General features: G+C 37.0%; 1 protein-coding gene across 3 annotated transcripts in view; it reads left to right on the top strand.

Moving 5' to 3' along the window:
* Nucleotides 1-9991, top strand: part of LOC310897767 (uncharacterized protein) — a 71827-nt gene extending 61836 nt beyond the window's left edge. For 2 of the 3 annotated variants that reach the window (XM_083831717.1, XM_083831715.1), the window contains 2 exons: nt 6009-6064; nt 7387-9991. In XM_083831717.1, coding sequence (XP_083687843.1) covers nt 6009-6064; nt 7387-7420 — 90 coding nt within the window. In that variant the 3' untranslated portion in view covers nt 7421-9991. The remainder of the gene's footprint in view (nt 1-6008; nt 6065-7386) is intronic. The other variant, XM_083831716.1, reaches the window with a different exon arrangement.
* Nucleotides 9992-19732: the final 9741 nt, after the last annotated feature.

Genomic DNA, 19732 nt, shown 5'->3' with positions numbered 1-19732 from the left:
ATGGAAATTCTGCTTATGTATACATTAAAAGTTGAAATGCAACTACTGAACTTGTTCTAGCCTAAGCCTATGAAGGAAATCAGGGAAGGATTTGACAGAGTCATGCTTTCTATATAGTGATGCAGCTGCCACAGACTGACAAGAACTATTGATCTCATCTAACTTATGCTACATGAATACTAGGCATATAGCACTTATCTTCGCTTCCTCTATATAGTGAGAAGAGAAGCTGGTCCTTCAGGAAAACACTATTCAATTCTAGCTTAGGTACTTTCTTGGGTGTTAGTATTCATGAATTCTTCCATCTGAACTGTTGAGCTGGCTATCACACAAAAAGGGCATTGCCTCTTCTTCTCCAAGTATACTGCTATAGAAGGCATGGCCAGACATTCAGTGCAACTGATGACAAAGATGATTTTATGTATTTATTTATTATTATTATTATTTTTTAAAAAGGTGATTTTTTTGAACGTATGAACATATATATTTTTTAACTCCTCTTCATCTTCACTAAGTAAATTCCAAATTCAGTTAACACTGAAGGGTGCTAGGAGTGTACTTGCCTAGTAAAGCTATGCTAGGCAAGTGAAAACCTACATTAAGAGGAAATATCATAAGATTTTATCTTCCTTACTTTCTAGCACTTGGAGTTCTACTTTTTAATGGACACAGGTAGAACATTCAACTTAAATATATATATATTTTTTTTGGTTTTGAGGTCTAAGTGAATAAAAGGTGACATTGCAAAGTAGCATAAGTCTCTTTCTTTACAACGTGTCACACTATCTTGTGCGAATTTTATATATTGGGACTAGTAATTTCTCCATTTCCATCACTCCAGCATAATAGTGACATATTAAAACACAGTTTTGAATGTGTCAAAATCCCATTTATCCACTCTTGAAAATAAGCCTTATGCTTTTGAATTACTCAGGTGTATCTGAAAGTATCAACCTTCCTGCTCATAACTTTTTTATTCTTCTTAGGTTAATCAGGATTCTCTGATTTTGTGTGTATGAGAGAGAGAGAGCAAGAGAGACGCACAGCTGTAGTATAACATATACATTTTTTTTACTCTCTGGCATTTAATTCCCATGATTGCAAAAATCTCAGTTTCCATAGTAGTGCAACTGGGGATACATACAAGCATATGTACAGTGTATGGAAACGTACACTATGTAGCTACCTATATAATTCAGAAATTTAGTTATGGAAAGAAAGTATTCAGCCTACTTCCAGAAGGTATTGAAAAAGTACATGTTTAAGGGAAGAGAAGTTAGAATCTAAATTCATAGCTTATTGGACAGCATTCATGCCTACAATGGATACATTTAGAATGGTAAAGTAAGATTTGTAAACACTTTGTATTTACCCAATATAAAGGTCCTTGTGGCTCTAGGGAAGAGCATTTCTTATTCCAATGTCTGATGGTTCATTGTCTGTAAGGTTAGAGAGAAATACTTCATGAACTAGGTGCAAATTACTTTGACTGTATGTCACCCGGGAATCTTTAAGGTAACACCATCACAATGAAATAATCACAAATGCGCATTTTATAATTATGCTTTCATATTCAACTTAAAAGCAGCAGCATTCAGAATCTGTCCAGAGTTACACACAACCGGAAGAGTTTATTGCTATCTGGGAACCTTCAGGCTTAGACAACTCAGAAGAGGAGCCACAACAGTCCAAATAGATTTGTAACAAATTTGAGAGGTGAAAATAAAATGTCTCCCCATGATAAAGACATGTAACTCATAGCTGAGTTTAGCACATGAAGTTATCTCACCATTTGGCACCTTTTTCACAATTCCAAAGGAAGGGGCTAGTGATTGTGGGGAGGTGAGAGAAGAAATCTTAAATGGCATCATATTCTTTTTCCTACTTCTTTTACAAGGAGAGGTATCTCCCCAGTTTAGAGTATCCTTCTCAGTCTATTGGTACATCCATGTCAACAATGTGAGTGACGAAGGCAACAGGTTGTCCACACACCTACTTTTCCTCTCCCTTCCCCCTTCCACTAATCCTTCTAGCTACATAGGCTTTCCACTTCACACCTGTGTCTGCTTTAAGGCAACTAGCACAGGAATATAAAGAAGGAATTTGTGCCTACTTTTTTTTTGTGTTGTTGTTTAATGTTTCATCATCTTTCCTTTTCCCTTTCTTTTTCCCTTTCCCTTTCCTTTTCCCTTTCCATTTCTCTTTTCCTTTCCATTTTCCTTTCCCTTTTTCTTTCCCTTTCCCTTTTTCTTTTCCTTCAGGAAAGAGAACAAATTAATGTGAAAGAAATGCCCCAGTAAAGCTGAGCTATAGCGAAGTATTATCCTCTAATGGTCCTTAATGCGGTATAGCTTAGTACTAATTACTCATTACTCAGGAGTCTGCTGCTTTCAGTGCACCCATTAATTCCCATTACTTGTGTGCTCTGAAGGCACAACACAACAGGCATTAACATTTAAAGATTTTTTTTCTCTTCTGTTTTGTCATTTCATGGACTTATAAAAGGACCAATAGGTTTAATGAGTTACAAGCAGTTGGAAATGATCATGACATTTCTTTCATACTTCCTCTCCCTCCAGTTAAAGCTCACTTTGGAACACTATTCACATGCATTAGGATCTAGGCGTTACATTAAACCACCATTTTATTGTACAAAATGATAAATACACTTCAGATGTAGCTGTGTTTATATAACAGCCATTTTAAGAATATGATTTTTTATGGTAATTTTCTGACAAGCATAAAATGAACCTTACTTTGAGGAGTTTAGTCTGTGTTAAATTTGTATAAAGTTGACCAATGGGTTTAGAAGTTACTGATAACATACTAAGCTAATGTTGCAGACCCACAAAGAGGGAAACTGCAGAAAACTCCACTCCTTAAACAAGGAATTGTCAAACACTCATTTGATATTGAAAACAATACTGTCTCAATATGAAATATGGTGCTTGATTTACAGATACATTGCATTCCAAAGCTAAAAGAATGATGGAATTAACTGATAAATATCCTGAGAAAGGAGATGAAAAATCAGTTCAGAGTTTGGCTATGATGCTAAGTTTTTAATGTAACAAAACCCAAACCTGATTTTTTGACAATTTTATAGGGGCCTCTTGAAAAATTAATAACTGACAAGTGAAAATATTATGTAGAATTCAGTGTAAAAGAATAGAAAAATGTGAAAAAACTCTTAACTGTCTAGATGCAGTGATAGACCATGAACTAAATATTAGCATTAAGGAAAAAGAGGGAGTGTTTCAATGGAAACACACTCAGTGCTGAACAGGAACAAGCAAAATAAAGTGAATCACAAAACGTGAACAAAAAGCAAATCAGAAAATTACATGCTAGTGCTGGGGAAACAGAGCATCCATCTAAATGATGATGAAGGAGGTGGCAAGAGGGCTGTAGGGGTGTCCTCTGTAAGCAGAGCCCAGCAGCTGCCCCATGTCAGATCAGAGACTGTTCCAGGTGGTTCCAAAAGGGACGTGCCACTGGCCAGAGCTGAGCCAGTGAGCGACGCTGGTTGGGCCTCTGGGAGAGCAGATTGGCAAAAGGAGAAAAAATAATGCAGTGCAACAACAGCTGGGAGAGAGGAGTGAGAAAACATGAGAGAAGCAGCCCTGCAGCCCCCAAGGTCAGTGCAGCAGGAGGGCAGGAGGTGCTCCAGGCACGCAGCACAAGTTCCCCTGCGGCCTGTGGAGAGGCCCCTGGTGGAGCAGGCTGTCCCCCTGCAGCCCATGGGTCCCACACGGAGCAGATCTCCACGCTGCAGCCCGTGGAGGAGCCCCCGGTGGAGCAGGTGGATGTGGCCTGGAGGAGGCTGCGGCCCATGGAGAGCCCCCGCAGGAGCAGGCCCCGGGCCGGAGCTGCAGCCCGTGGAGAGGAGCCCACGCAGGAGCAGGGGGTCTGGGGGGAGCTGCCGCCCGTGGGGGACCCGTGCTGGAGCAGTTTGCTCCTGGGGGATGGACCCCGTGGTACGGAGCCGTGTGGGAGCAGTTCTTGAAGAGCTGCTGCCTGTGGGCAGCCCCCGCAGGCTCAGTTGGGGAAGGACGGCATCCCGTGGGAGGGACCCCACGGGGAGCAGGGGCAGAGAGGGACCGTGAAGGAGTGGCGGAGACATCAGGGAATGACAGCAGCCCCCATTGCCCGTCCCATTCCCCCGTGCTGCTGGGGGGAGGTGGTAGAGGATGGTGGATGGGTGGAAGGTGGTTTTAGTTTGCTTTTAGTTCTCACTGCTCTACTCTGTTAGTAGTGGGCAATAAATTATATTAATCTCCCTCCACTGAGTGTGTTTTGACCATGACAGTAATTGGTCAGCGATCTCCCTGTCCTTATCTCAACTCTTGAGCCCTTTTCCATTGTATTTTCTCCCCCTCTTCCTTTGAGGAAGCCCACTAGCTCATTAGCTGCCCAGCTGGGTAAAACCACCACAGTCTCCCAGACAAGGATGGTCAAACAGATGGACTGGCTTCAGCATGAGGCGTGGCTGAGGGGGTTACAGTATTGAGCCCAGAAAATATGTTTTCAAAGAGAATATGAGAAATGTCTATAGACTCCTAAGGGATGTGAGGAAGTTAAACAGAGTTTTGTCACTACCTCTTTGTACACCAGAATGAACCTGTCTGAACTTAGGCCAGTTCAGGACAAGTGAAGAAACTTTGTGCAAAGTATAGCTGTGAACCATTTAGGCATACAACGCTCTGGATGCCAAATTTTTGCAACATTTGTACTATGAAAGCAGTTGAGCAAATCAGTAGACCAAAAAAAAAAAAAAAAATCATCACAGGTTAATAAAGTCAAAAATGCCACCTCTAGTTTAGGATTCGTGAACTTTAATTGCTAGAGGTTCTACTGGGAAGGAATCCCTACCACTTGACCTATTCATGTATCTTTCTCTGTTATCGGCTATTGTCTAATATCGTAGATAAAGTCTATGCATAGACTGACATTTCTTCTTATACAGCATGATCGTTTTGGTATTCTTTCATCTTCCTACATTTCTGCAGTAGGAGTCCATGTACTTAGTCCTTTTTAGTTTGTTCATATCTCTAGACATTTTTTTTTTTTTAAACCAAAAATTAACAGCAAGAGCATGAATTTAAATGACTCTCTTCCTAACAACACAAGGACAATTTTAAAGATTACTTAACTATACACCATAAATATCTCTATATTAATAATCATATAGATCTCAACCAAGGTGGTCCTAATTCTAGATGACAAAAAAAGAGTGTATAATTTTGATCAGAAGCTTTTTAAATACATGCATTCTGCTCTTGGTTTCCCAGGGAGCCCAGTGGTATTAGGTGGTGTTATGAGAGACTGAAGGATAGTTTCCCCAGCTAACTTTTGGCCTTTAACTGAGGATAGGAAGTCTCTCAGAGGACACTTTTGGGTCAATGAAATTCTTTGTCAGCTGGAACTTAAATTTACATGCTCTTATAATGCAACTAACATACAGGGCACGTGCACTGCGTGGTATGCCTCATAGTCCTTCTTTCCAGAACACCTAGATAAAAAAAGCTTGTTGGATAGTACTGTTACTCCTGTCCTGCCCATGTACCACATTTTGTGTACCACATGCCATTGGAAATAAGTTGAAGCGGTGCCAGAGAAGACGTGAGCACAGACCACAGTCTGCATGCATGTCAAAATGACACCTTTAATGCACCAACTCAAGTTCTGACCCAAGGCAGGACCTCCAAGGCCCTCCCTTGGTTTATACATGTAGGTTTATATTTGTAGTCAGATTTAGCCTGACTCCTCAAAGGACCTAAAAGTCCTAAGGGGGGATTAGGGCTATATTAAATGGCCTTATAGCAGCATACTAAATTAGCTAAGGTCATAGTCCAGTGAGATGTAGAATGAGAATCCTCCTCCTAGAGTCTGATCCAAAGTCTATGGGAAAAGAGAGAGAGAGAGAAGCAGAGGGGCAGGGGGGAGGGAGGGGGAAGAACATTAGGCCTAAGGAAAATTGCTCTTTTCAGTATTACTATATTTTACAGGCTGATAACTTGAAGGAAAAGGAAGAGGGGAACAACAGTCTTCAGTCTTATTCTGGGTGAGAATAAATCATTACTTACACGCTGTTTTCTTATGAAGCTCTTCTCCAAATAGAGAATACTAAGTGAAAAGTAAAGTTTCATTCTAACTCTATGTAGAATCACCTTATTTCTTTCCTGTGGCTTTTTTTTTTTTTCTTTCCTGAAACCAGGCAAAGAATAGCTTACAGACCTCAAGGTGATTTCAGACACATAAAATATTAAAGAACAGGAACTTCAGAACAAAAGAGAAAATCCTTTGGTAAAGAAACCAGAAAACAATCCCACCTACAAAATCTCTTTATTTTCATACAGATGTAATTTGTTCATGTATTTTGCAACAGATGTACAATTCCTTTTCTGTCTTGTTGACTTTTCTATAAGCTTGTTTCTACATACTGTTTGTAAACAAATTCTTATTTTTTATATAAGAAGACATACAGTAAATCTCTCCTTCATTTTTAAAGCTCCTTCACTTTGTTGTGTTTAGAAAGCCAACACTGAGCTGTGACTGAAATCAACAGGAGTTATACCATTTACTTAAAGAAAAGCAGGATTAGGTTCCTATTGATTCAGCGTGATTAATATGCATGATGCTCCTGGAGTTAGTGCAGCTTCTTCAGACTTGTTTTTATAGATGACTGTAGGAATAGTACAACAAAGATCTGCATTTCTTTGCATACCGCTCAACAAATATTACTTCCATCAAGTTTTCCTTTTTCCATTGTCAGATCCAAGCAGAACTCTTTTGATATGAGATTACCAATGCTGACATTAGCTGATCATTTATAAAAACTTCCATGTGTTGCATGTGTCTTTGAAAAAAAGGAAAACAATACATTGCTTCTGTTCTGAACAGATAAGTAATCATTCCGTTTTTATCTGTCTACCAGAAAGAACAATTCAAACCTGCATTCACTGAGAGAAATTTGGTGATGTGTGTTACTGCCCTGAGGTCTATTTTCACATACAGAAGAGTTCTGACAGTGAAGGGTTGTACAAAAATATTTAGTTTTGTAGTGCCTTAGGGGACTTGTTTTTAATGGAGTCAGTAGGTAGTGTTCTGTATTTCTCCTTAAAAAGGCACAGTATTTTTGAGTTTATAAGTAATTTTAGATCTCTTTTTATTAAACATTGTATTCATAACAGAAACATGACTTTCTATGGTTTAATAATTCTTTCTTGTTTAGATACTCATGATGCATCCAGTCATCTGGTATCTTTTGGTATCACTCTTATGTGATTATTAATTATATTCCCACTGTTATTAAAATAGTATAGATGCAGAATATGGTTTGATAATTAAAGATTTCACTGATTTTACAATTTCCAAACCACCTAGCTTTTCTTTGATTATTTCCTTCATTTCTCCCTGAAAATTGAAGTACCTTGGACCATGGTTCATGAACTCAGGTAAGTACTCTGAATTTGTAACCTTGAACATACTTTTTGGATCTTTTGGGACTAAACTGGAGACTTCTCAGGTGTGGTCTCCAAAATCACTCCTGGTGTTTCACCCTAAAAGAGTATAACAGAATTATTACAAGAAGGGCTTTTGGTTCATTCTTCCAAATGTGATTTAATGAAATTAAAGAAATACATGAGGACAGAAGATAATTCAGCTAAAACCAAGTAAATACAGCTTTTTACAGTACATGCGAAAGTTTTTGGGATCACAGTGTTCAGCAGTATTATTTGTTGCTACAGAGCCAACTCTCCATTATGCCATTCTTGTCTGTTATCAGAATAACTGCTGAAACCAATGTAGACAGGTTTCTTTGAGTGTGATTCAGTACAGCGGTATAAGGGAATGCAGAATCTGATCTAATTCTATGATGAGCTGCAGTCCCACTGTATCCTTCTAGGCATTTGTCACATACTGATTCTAAACTAATAGGATTGCAAATAAAGGAATGACTACACTTTATTTCAGTTTGCATTGTGCTAGGGTCCTGGTGATGGTGTTTTTGCTAGGCAGAAATTCCAGTATCATTGCTTCACATTACAGACGCTACAAAATGTCTGCAAGCAAAGAAGGATTTGATTCCTAACACTTTTCATTAAATTTCGCTCTGATAGTATTGACTGCTGTTATTAGCTAAGTTTCTGAGTAGTGTGAACAGGTGGTGTCCTCAATCTGCTCCAAATACATGCTAACACACCATGGACCAGATTGCAATACTATCACCCACACTGAGAGCACATTTTTTTCTACACATGCTCTTCATCCACTGGAACTTCTTGTGGAGTAACATGCCGTAGTGTTTTATAACCAAGTGTAGAATGGCTTGGCATATATGAAGGGCCAGCATTTGGTTTTTCAAGTAGCTCTTGGAATAATGATACCATTCCCTGCTGTATTCCTCTAACTTTGTCATTATCCATTCCTCCCTCCCCCCCATTGTTATAAGTGGTTAAAACTAAGGAGCTTGACATGGGATTATAATGGTTGCTTAGAGGCTGAGCAACCCTGTACACCTGTTGTTTAAGGGTTGATATATCTGTTACCCATATAAATATATATAAATATATATATATATGTATATATATATGTGTGTGTGTATATATATATATAGGTATATACCACTTACCACTGTGGTGTGCTTCTAACTTTGTGTCCTTTTTTAATTTTCAGCTTTACTTTTGTAGTTTCTCAGGCTCATATTCTGTATTTTCTTTTGATGTAAAGGAATAATAGTAGGTTGTTAGTAGAATATTGTTTCAGCCTTATTAATATGTATGATGCTTCTTTTTTAACCTCTCTTTTTCAGTTCCTTGAAATTTACTTTTGTAGTTACTTTTTGGCAGGCAAAGAAAAGGATGGCATAGTTACCAAATCTTTAAAGTAGGAGCAGAGTGTGGGGAAGAATTTTAATGTGGAAAAGTCAAGCGTAGACTCACAACATCTGAAGGAAAAAGAAGAAATAATATAGGGAAAAACAATTAAATGTCTGTTGATCCTTGCCAGTGATACTGGAATAAAATGTGAAATATAAAAAAAGAATTTGAGAAACTGAGCTATGAAATATGGTACTAAACAGCTGTTAGGGGAAAATAGCTTGTAATTTTGAGACTGGAGAAAATGTCAGAATACAGCATTATGAGCTGGAGAACATAATACTAAAAGTACAGATTTTCTCCTCTGAGAAAATAAAGATTAAGGAACTGACATAGGTAAGATGGGGAAGACTGGTGAATCTGTCTCATCAATAGAGGGATTAGGAGGCTAACAGGTAGACTTCATTTCCCATGACAGAACAGAGAACACGGTATGAAATAACATATTCTAAGATGAGGAAGATATATTACCAGAATGGTAAAATTTGGACTATGATCTTAACCTTACTTATTGTGATTACAAAAACCTTCAAAGCATTTTATTCTGTACAGAAATGACAGATGTAGAGCAGGAGCTTAAACCTGAAAATTATGTGCCAGGATCACATACACTGTAATGGAACCATTAGATGAACAGAGCAAAATACTACATGGTCCATACTGGTTTTAAAAGTTGAAGCATAGACTGATTAATCTCCTGTTGTGCCAAATAAATAAATTTCAGTACTATTAGGAATCAACTACTAAGTGACAGTAAGGTTGCACTCCTAAATCTTAAAGTAAACACTGGCAAAGCAGAGGCTTCAGAAAATTTGAGGCATGGAAAAAAGTTAGTCTGAAGTGTTCTGTTATTGACCGTAATGAAAATCTGAAGTAATCCAAATTAATAAACCCTTGTTAATATTTTAAGTCTAGCAGAAATGTTAAAATCAAGTACTACTTCTCTAACCATATTGCTGTTTTCAGTTTAGCTTTATTAACAAGTGTTGACTTGGATCATAGTCAAAACAACTGAAGTAAGTCAGAAATGTACTAAATAATAATAAAAGAAAGAAAGAAAGAAAGAAAGAAAGAAAGAAAGAAAGAAAGAAAGAAAGAAAGAAAGAAAGAAAGAAGAAAGATCTAGAACTGGTGCAGTCTATCCTTTAAGAATATTCCACAAATAAAGAAAAGATAAATTAACTGAAAATTAACGCTTTCCATTAAAGAGTAGGAGCTCATTTTAGAGACCTGTCATGTCAGTCACATATTCCTATTTGTACACTTGGCACGTGGCTGGAAAAGATAATTGGTGCTATCAGGGTAAATCTAAATGACGTACTGCATTCTCTGCCAGGATATGAGATAGCATAATGACTTTGGTTATGACTGTCTCTGGTGGGTTGACCCCAGCCAGCAACGAAGCATCCACAAGCTGCTAGGTCACTTTTCCCCAGTGAAATTAGTGAGAGAATCAGAAGAGAAAACACAAGAAAAACGTGTGGGCTGAAATAAAGATAGTTTAATAGGTGAAGGAAATATTAAAAAACAATCAAACAACAACAACAGAACACAAAAAATAAGTGATCACTCACCACGTCCCACAAGCCGACCGGTGCCCAGCCAGTCTCTGAACAATGGCCAGTTAGGAAAGAACAAAACCCAGGTGTCTTTATTGCTGAGCATGATGTTACATGGCATGAAATAGCCCTTTGGTCAATTTGGGTCAGCTGTACTGGCTGTGTCCCCTTGACTCTGGCCCACCCCTGCCTACCTGCTGCGAGGGGGGCAGGCTGAGATGCTGAGAGTGCCTTGATGGCTATTGCTCAGCAATAGCTAAAAAGTAGGTGCACTATCAACACCGTTTAATCACAGATTCAGAACAGCACCATACAAGCTACTATGAAGAAAGTTAACTTTATCCCAGCCAGACCCGTTGTACTCTCTCATCAAAGAAACTACAGACTTTGAAAAGTGTAATGTCAGTGGTGTTCATCTGAGCCATAAAAGGCATGAACACCAATGAAAGTTATTACCGATGACAGCCATTAGCGTAGAAAGGATGTTCTTGAAATAATGCTAAATGGCAACTCTAAGGAGAACTGAAAACTAAAAGAGCTATAAACACAGCCCTTCAAGTGTTTTTAACATTATTCTCAAATTTCATTTTGTCTCTTTCATCCTTCCTTAGAAGATATGTCTTGCTAACATAAGTAGTATTACATGCCACATGCATGAAGATAAGGGATGCCCATGGGAGATCTAACCTGCCTTCCTGAGATACCTACTCTTGACTGCTTGTTCCTTTCTCCTGCTGGCTCTTATTGCTCCCTGAGGCGGAGAGACAGAAAAAATGTCTGTGCTTGCCTTTGCCATAATGTGCAGACAGAGACTGTCATCTATCTTAAACCTCTCTCTGCATGCCACTTACGCTAAGCCACAGGATGCTGTACAGACACACCTGAACCACAAGCACAAAATCCTTCCAGCTGACTTTGTTGCAGGTGGAGTCATTTCTGAGAGAAGGAGCAAGAGACTCCTTGGACTGACACCTCAGGTTTCATGAATGCTTTTCAGTCTGTGCCCCTGTATAAAAAGTTAGAGTAATCATTATGTTATCTTCATTTTTTTGGTGATCGAAATGGTTTGGAAAGCAGTATGGGCTATTTAATACAGGGTGATTTTCAATGCTTATGACATTTATTAATTTGTAAAAAAAATGATGCATCTCTTATAGCTTTGCATCTCTTCATTCATCAGCTGAATGATTAAAGTTTGTGTCAATTCTACTGTGGTAAACAGGCAAATCAAATCTTTACCTATACTGGAACAAACAAGACAACTTTTGTCCTTGCCTGAAGGACGATGTCATTGCCCTGAGATTACATCTATCATTACCATCAGTTAATTAGAATGAAGAAAAGCTTCAAATTCTTTACTCTGATTCATCATTCAAGACTTCTTCAAACATTAATACAACTGTCAATCATTTCAATCTTTCAAAATTTTTTATAAAAATCTATTAAAAGTATATTTTCTGTAGGGGTCAACAACAGGAGGTAGAGAGTCCCTTTTGTGTGTTGATATTTGAGCTTTATCCCAAAAACACTTTCTCAGGCTTCTTCTAATCTCATTTTCTCTGCTGAAATAATGTCATCTTTCTCCTGGAGTGGCAGTGCTCTGCTGCTTCAGTTACAGATATACCTAAAAAATTGTGATAAACAAAAAAGTAAAAGCACAATGATACATTATCTAAATCAATGTTTTTTAAATTGTATTAATAAAACCTCTCTGTTATTTACTGTAATAAAGTATTTAGTGCTGATATTATTTGTTAAGGTAAACAGAATTTGAAATTTTTGATCCTGAAAGTCTTAAAACCAGAACATTGGGTCAGTGAAGTCCAAAGAGCAAAAAAATTCTCTAATCTCAAGAGCACGCTTTCAAGTGCAATTTTTTAGTGCCTTTGATTTGTGGTGTCTAAATATTTTCTTTCTCTCGGGTTGTAATAAATGGCTGCTGAAAGAATGGTATGTGATGGGAAACTATGGGTGAGTAAAACAGCAACCAGCTGTGGAAATGCTAGCCGCTGGGAAAAGGCAGTTACCATACAAAATTAATTCTCTTTTTACACAGCCCAAAAATCACCTCTGGAAATTATATCCCGTGTGTAAACTCTGTGGGTGTTCAGATATACACATAAAATTGAGCAAACAAGAGACTTGCTTATAAATGCCAAATCATCCTACTGTAACCTTAGTGGCTTATAACTAAATGCTTGATTATAATCCTGGAGTGAATTTCTAAGAGCAGAGAACACTGAAAGCTGTTTTGAGTAACCTTTAGCCTCTATATATAGTATTCCAAAAATGAAATGTCATACACATCAACATCAAACACAGCAGAAACTCACTTTACCATAAAATCCACCATAACAATCTCTCTTTTTTATTATTATTATGCTTTTTATTTTATTATTATTATTATTCCATGTTAACAGTATGGAATAGCTGCATTTTAAAGTTAATTACCTATTTCCACAAGCAAAGGTGATAGGCTTTGCACACTTGTATTCATTTGAGTTATGCATCATTCTGCTTCTGCTATAATGCTCAATATTCACCCTGAATTTGTTTTGAGCATGTTCTCCATTATTTGCTCTGTAACATTAAATTTTAAGGAAATACTTCTTTATACTAAGCCTTTGTTTTAAAACCAAAGAGAGACTGGTGTATGAGCACTGAAGTTAGGTTTAAGTCATGTTTGTAAATAATTCTTCATTGGGAATACCACAACCAGTACTTTTTTTTTTTTTTTTCAGAAGATCATTTAGAATTAAAAAAATGTAATTTTACCATTTATAAATACTAAAAAATAATGGGATTACTACACTTGAACTTTTTGGTTGCTGTGCTAAGCCAAATAAGTGCCATCTTCTCTTTCAGAATATTTCATCCTAATTATCAGTCATATCAATACTTGAGAGGAAATAACATAGATTTATAAAGAGTTATTTAAATGCAATAAAACAGGACTTGTGTGCTGAAGTAAATGAGGGAAAGCATGAAGGAGACATATTTCCTACAAATGTATGCTATCTAATCACATTGACCTAATAGCTAAATCAATACAACAATTGAACTTCTTTCAAAGTGAACTAAAGAGGACACCTAAAAAAGGTGTATTGTAAAGGAGAACCTTGAGAGATCTCTTACACCAGACAGTTCGGCTATTTTGCCAAAGAAAATACTGTATGACCCAGTAGGTCTTATACTAAGCATTCATTAGTGCTTCTCCCATTAAGTAAGCATGAGGAGTGAGATTCCATTCACCTAGATATAAATGTCTACATCTGATCTTGTCAGCTTTGGTCCCTTTTATATTCAGCGGACTGAAAAAAGGTGTTTTCAGAATGCGATTCGAGTTATTTTAGCTCCCTCTTTCAAGACAAGATGAATTGTGCCTTAAAAGTGTCCATTTTTTTCTGCCAAATGTGAATGAAGGAAAGGATGAATCACTCAGCTGAAGAGGTCTAAAGTATCCACAGCTAGATCAGATGAATCCCATACAATTCATCTTTCTGGCTCCAAATTAGATCCAGTATTTCAATCTCTGGCAAATCTTCTCTAGAAGAGCTGTCAGACTTTGAAAGAAGAAACACGGAGTTAGAGCCTTCTCAGCTGCCTTGCTTTGTATCCATTTAACCTGACTTTTTTTTCTCAATGCACAGAAGTATCTTCCTGAGCCAAGTTATCAACGTTTGATGTAGTTAGTGGCTTGTGAGGACAAACTACCTAGAGGCACCACCTGATGCCTCATGCTGCACAGCATTTTACCCCTCAACTGTTCCATTATATTGTCTGTGCATTCATGAAATTAAGTTCAATTTAAAATAAGCAACGTGGCACAGTTTGGTCCTTACTACTCATATCTCTTTATGTCCTAAAAGAAATCAAATTCCTGTTGAGTAGTGCTCCAGACGGTCAACCTGTTCCTTTATAGTCGGGTGTTTACATAGTATGTTGGTTTCCTTAAATGATCCAAAATAAATTTTATAAACTATTTGCTGTAAAAATAATTTGTAAACTTTCATGACATTTCTTGTTGAAAGTGTCATGCAGGTAAAGGTCAGCTTCCAAATATTGCCAATAAAAATCACTTCAGAAGATTAAATTGAATAATTTATGACAAAAACCTGCAATTTTTTATTGTCTCTTAAATGTCATGGAGACACACAAGAAATCTGCCCTAGCAATTTCATTGTGTAAATCATCTAATGCCTGTGATGCCTCTCATATTTCCATTATCATATACAAATTTCACATAAGGAATAAATGTCGGCTAGTAAATTTTTGAATGTCGTAAACATATTCATGAGTTCTACTCTAAATATTTTAGTACACCATAAAGGGAATAGATACACCTCTTATACATAAAATGCAGATTTATGATACAGCAAAAAAACAAAAAGCAAAAACCCAACCCCCCACAGTTTTATAATCCTGCTAATAGTATTTTAAATCCAAGCTGGGCTATGATACATAATAAATTTTTAGTTGTGCCATTAGATCATGCCAGCTGCAACACAGTGTTAAGACTCAATAAGAGATGAAAGTAATTAGTGCAATTAAAACACGTTAGTTAAAAACTACAATAAATATTTTCAAGTTATGCACTTGACATTTTAAACCTAACCAGTACAAATACACTATTTAGATTTGTGTTTATATTGTCTATTTTATATGACTTTAGATTTTAGATCTTTTCCCTTTCCTGATATATAAGACTGTCAGCCACCATTATTATATAAAGTTAGTCTTGAACTTCATGGATTAAATTAATTTCTTTCTGGAGACCCACCATTCACATACCCTGAGCTTGAGTTAAGGGCAATGTGCAAATGAAGATAAGCAAATGAGTGCATACATCATTTCTGAATAGGATTCATAGGATAGTCTTTAACAATTATGTGAGATGATTAACAGGCTACCAAGCATCCTGGACAGAATGTGCTACTTGAATATAGTCACTGGTACCCTGCCAAAACTGCATGCACTAAAGAAAGTCCCATTAGCACTGAGAAATTAAATAAAAACTGAACTTGTCCAGATGGTTAAAAAGATCATATTGAATAAATTCAGAGACCAGCTGACTGGTCTAACTGTATGGCCACTGTTATAAAACTAAATTGTCTTGAAGATTAAAATAAAATCATCAAACATGGTCTCAGTTAAAAGGTCACAACATGCTTCAGAATGCAGATTATCTTAGGCATTTTGTATGAATCAAGAGTTCCAGAAATTCCAGCTCTGAAGAAAGAACCTGAAGTGCATCTTCTGCTGAGGAACTAGTAAGGGTCTGTTTTTTAAATTTTGTTTTATTTTATTTTATTTTATTTTATTTTATTTTATTTTATTTTATTTTATTTTATTTTATTGTTTAACTTCATTTAATTTCATGTCATCTGATCTCACTTAAATTTTATTTATTTTATTTTTATGTTGGTCACCCGAAGGGGATTAATATTTTAACTGTTTGTATCTACTGACAATGATCAAAAAAGCACATATTGCTATTAAATTTATATCATCATCAGTCTGCCCCTGTGATGTGAGTACTTCTGATTTATTTGGACAGTGACATGATCTCTGCTAAGTCCAACAACCTGCTTGGAGCTTGGTAAGGTACAGTAAGATTTACTGACATAAAATTTCTGAACTTGTCCAGAAGGCAATTGGAAGATACACTGAAATTTCACTGTCTGGGCAATTTGTCTAACAAAAGAGTCAGAAATGGTCAAAGAGTTTATTCTAATTGTCTTAACTTTTGCCTTGCATCCAGCCGGCATTTGTAGTTCCTTGTGAAGCAGAAAGCTGCTGTAGGAATGACAGGAGGTGACTCTGAAAGACATTGAGAGACCTACTAAATACCTCAGAGTCAGAGAAAGATTGGGTATGAAATCTGGACATATTTGTTCTAACACCTATAAATCTCAGAAAATCTCACTGTTATAAAATGGTGAAGAGAACTTCTTTTTATTTACAGTACACTCTGGATTTATCATAAGATGGACAACAGTTACAAGATTCAGTATCAGGAGCTCTCCTTGTTATTTAAGAAAAGAAAAACATTTACCTTCAGTAACCTGGTTTCCTATTTGTAGCATCTAAGTTTTTGGCCAGTACCCATCCTAATATCATTGCTGTCTCCTCAAGTAGGTAAAGACAAAATGCCATGAATTCCCTGTGGCTTGTATGCAAAGGAGAGACATTGCAATTTAACAGCATCTAGAGTAGCTCTTGTGCATATCAGACAAATGAAGAAATCACCTGATTTTCTATATTTTGAATGAAAACTAGCTAGACACAGGACAACAGCAATTCCCTACAACAGTGAAAATCAGAGTGATGATAGTAAAATCTTCAGTTGGAGTCAAATCTTTATTTGATATTTGATAACTCATGCAGCACAATGCAAATATCAACATTTTAAATTTTGGTTATCATATCTACACAAGTCAACAAAAGACAGAGGAACAGGAAAACTAATATTTTTGTTTGCAAAGTTAAAAGTTGTCATAAATGTCATTAAGAAGGAAACTTATTTCAGTAATATATAGAAATATGTGGAAGTACTTAAGGTTTTGTTACTTTCTTTCTGATCTAATATCTTCAAGCATATTTTCTTCTGTAAAATATAAATTACCCATCAGAAATTCATCATATAAATCATTTCACTTGTGCTATAATAATGTTATCTTTAAAAATAAGGCCATAATTTTTTATGATGCCATAAATATCTCTTTGATAAAAGGATTACCCAATAATTTTGCTTCTACCATGTAAATGACTATGGGTGCCATTGTACAACTTCAATATTAAACCATCATATTGTAAAGTGGGTTTAAAAGTACTTATTCTCTAGTGTTGTGATAATTCATGTGAATTTAACTAAAATAACTCAAACGTGAAATTGCTGTCACTGTATACTTAGGATGAAGAGAGTTATGGTGTTGAATATTTAGGTATAGAGCTTATATTTCTGCACTTGGGCTGGTATAAGAACCCCTGGAAATATTAGCAGTTCCAGCCATGGAGGTTTATTTTTGTATCATTACCACTTTGAGCATAAGGAACAGAGTTCTGTAAATAAATATTCAAGCCTGAACCTTTACAAATGTCTTCTGCTCCCTAAAAGGGAACTATTTTCCATGTCAGAAACTGTTTAAGCATTACCTCACTGAAGAAAGACTGCATTAGTGGATGAAAGAATGCCATATATTCTGACCTTTCAACCAAGCTAAATTCATAGGATCAAATTTTAAGGTTATGATGTAGCAGAAAGTTAGTTTTTTATTGAAAGTCAAGAACATGCATTTTATGGACATATATGTCATCATACAGTTGGATGCTCCTGGTTTCTTTTCCTTTATTTTTTTTTCACTTTTTTTTTTCCTTGATGCAACAACTTGAGAGAAAAGGAGCGATCAGCACCGGTGGAGCAGAGCGAGGTACCAGCAGGGAACAGGTTGTTAGAGATGTATGGCAGAGAGAAAATTGGTCGTTAGCATCTGTGGCAGAGAGGTCAGTGGGATTGAAATCACCACCACCAGTGCTCTTTTAGAACAAGACCATTAACATCCATGTCTTACACGGGTTTATATCTAGGTATCAGCTACTCCATCCACTCTACTAAATGCCCTCATGGAAAGTATGTAGTTGAGATCATACAGCCTCTAAGCACCTGCATGGATCTAACACAGACAGTCAATAAAGGATGCCTGCTGGCAGGAGAATACTTTTCAAAAATAACCACTGAACTGCCAGTCCTGATCCTTATGGAGTCTACAAAGTACCTTTGCAAGGAGAACTTGGGAACTAGAAATCGTAACTCTAAAAGGTATTAAAATGTGTGGAACAATTTTACGGTATACTATTTTTCTCCCAACTCAAAGTCAGTTTGAGGCTTCTCATGAGTACAGACAAAATTTAAAGATGTCATCCAAACATGAGGAGTCAGGTTCTGCTCTGGCTGTGGGAAGTGGCAACCCCAGGACAGAGATTTAATATGTGATCTAAACAGCATGTGTGAAGAAAGTCAAATATATCCTAGGTTGTGTTAGCAAGTATAGCCACAAGGTCAAGAGAACCTCTGTCTGGCACTTGTGAGACTGCATCTGAAGTACTGTGTCTGTTTTTGGACTCTACAGTACAACAAAGAAATAGACATACTGCAGTGAGTCTTGTGGGGATCCATCAAGAAAAGGGGATGGAGCACAGAAGACATACAAGAAGAAGCCGGGAGACCTGAGTTTGTCCAGCTGGAAGCAAGGAAGGCTGAGAAGTAATCTTGGTGTTGTCTTCAGCTACCTAACTGGACTCTTCTCAAAGTGAAAAGGTGAGAGACAGTGGACACAAGTTAGAGTATGGCAAATTATGGCTTATGAATAAGGGAGAATATTTTCACCATGAGAGGGGCCAAACACTAGAAGAGGGTGCCCAGGGGTTGTGGACCTCCATCCTCAACAGATATTCAAAGCAAGACTGGGCAAAGCTCTGAGAAACCTCACCTAGACCAGCTTTATGCAAGAGGCCAGACTAGATGACCTCCAGTGGTCCTTTTTGAATTAAATTATTCCATGTTTCTATGATCCCTAGGAACTCAGGATAGTGTTCCTAGACAGGAAGGGGAAGCACTAAGGTGTCCCTTCATAATAGCAGTAGCAGCCATCTTACATCATTTTGCCTACTCTAGCATAGTCAAAATAGAGCAGCTAGGCTTTAAATATATATATATTTTCTGTTTCACACTCTGCTACTCCAGCTAATACCATTGCTATTATACATCTGTGCAGAACCAGCTTTGTCTCTATATCTGATGGTGCTGATCCGTTAATATAAGAGGCCACCGACTATGAGAACTCCAAGTGCTGCTCAACTTCTTACTCTGCATAACAGCTTCCTTATCTGAAGGGATTAGGAACCTGACACCTCTACCCAGGAAACATCTTTCTCTGCTTCAAATATCTTGGCTATTATCTCTGTCCCAAATTGTCTAGTAGTGTTAGTTATATGGTTAAACCAAAACCAAAGAACTCCTCTTTTAACTGAGCTTTCAGTTTGCTACTATGCCAAATGCCATGAAAAGACAGTATTCCTGAAATATTTTGTTCATTTCCAATTACATAAGCTGCTCAAAGAAAAATACTGTCTTCCTATTAACCTTGCAGCTCTTGTCTTAGAACTTCACGATTTTAATAATTTTTCTGCTATTTAAAATAATTCAATAAGAGAATTATTAAAGGCTCTGTTTTGCAAAAATATACAGTATGTGTAGGTACATATATACCAATTTTTAAAATGTTTTCAAAG

The sequence above is a fragment of the Anser anser genome (genome assembly GCF_964211835.1).
Source record: "Anser anser genome assembly, chromosome: 1".
NCBI classification, from domain to species: Eukaryota; Metazoa; Chordata; class Aves; order Anseriformes; family Anatidae; genus Anser; species Anser anser.
This window is presented reverse-complemented; position numbering and strand designations above follow the sequence as displayed.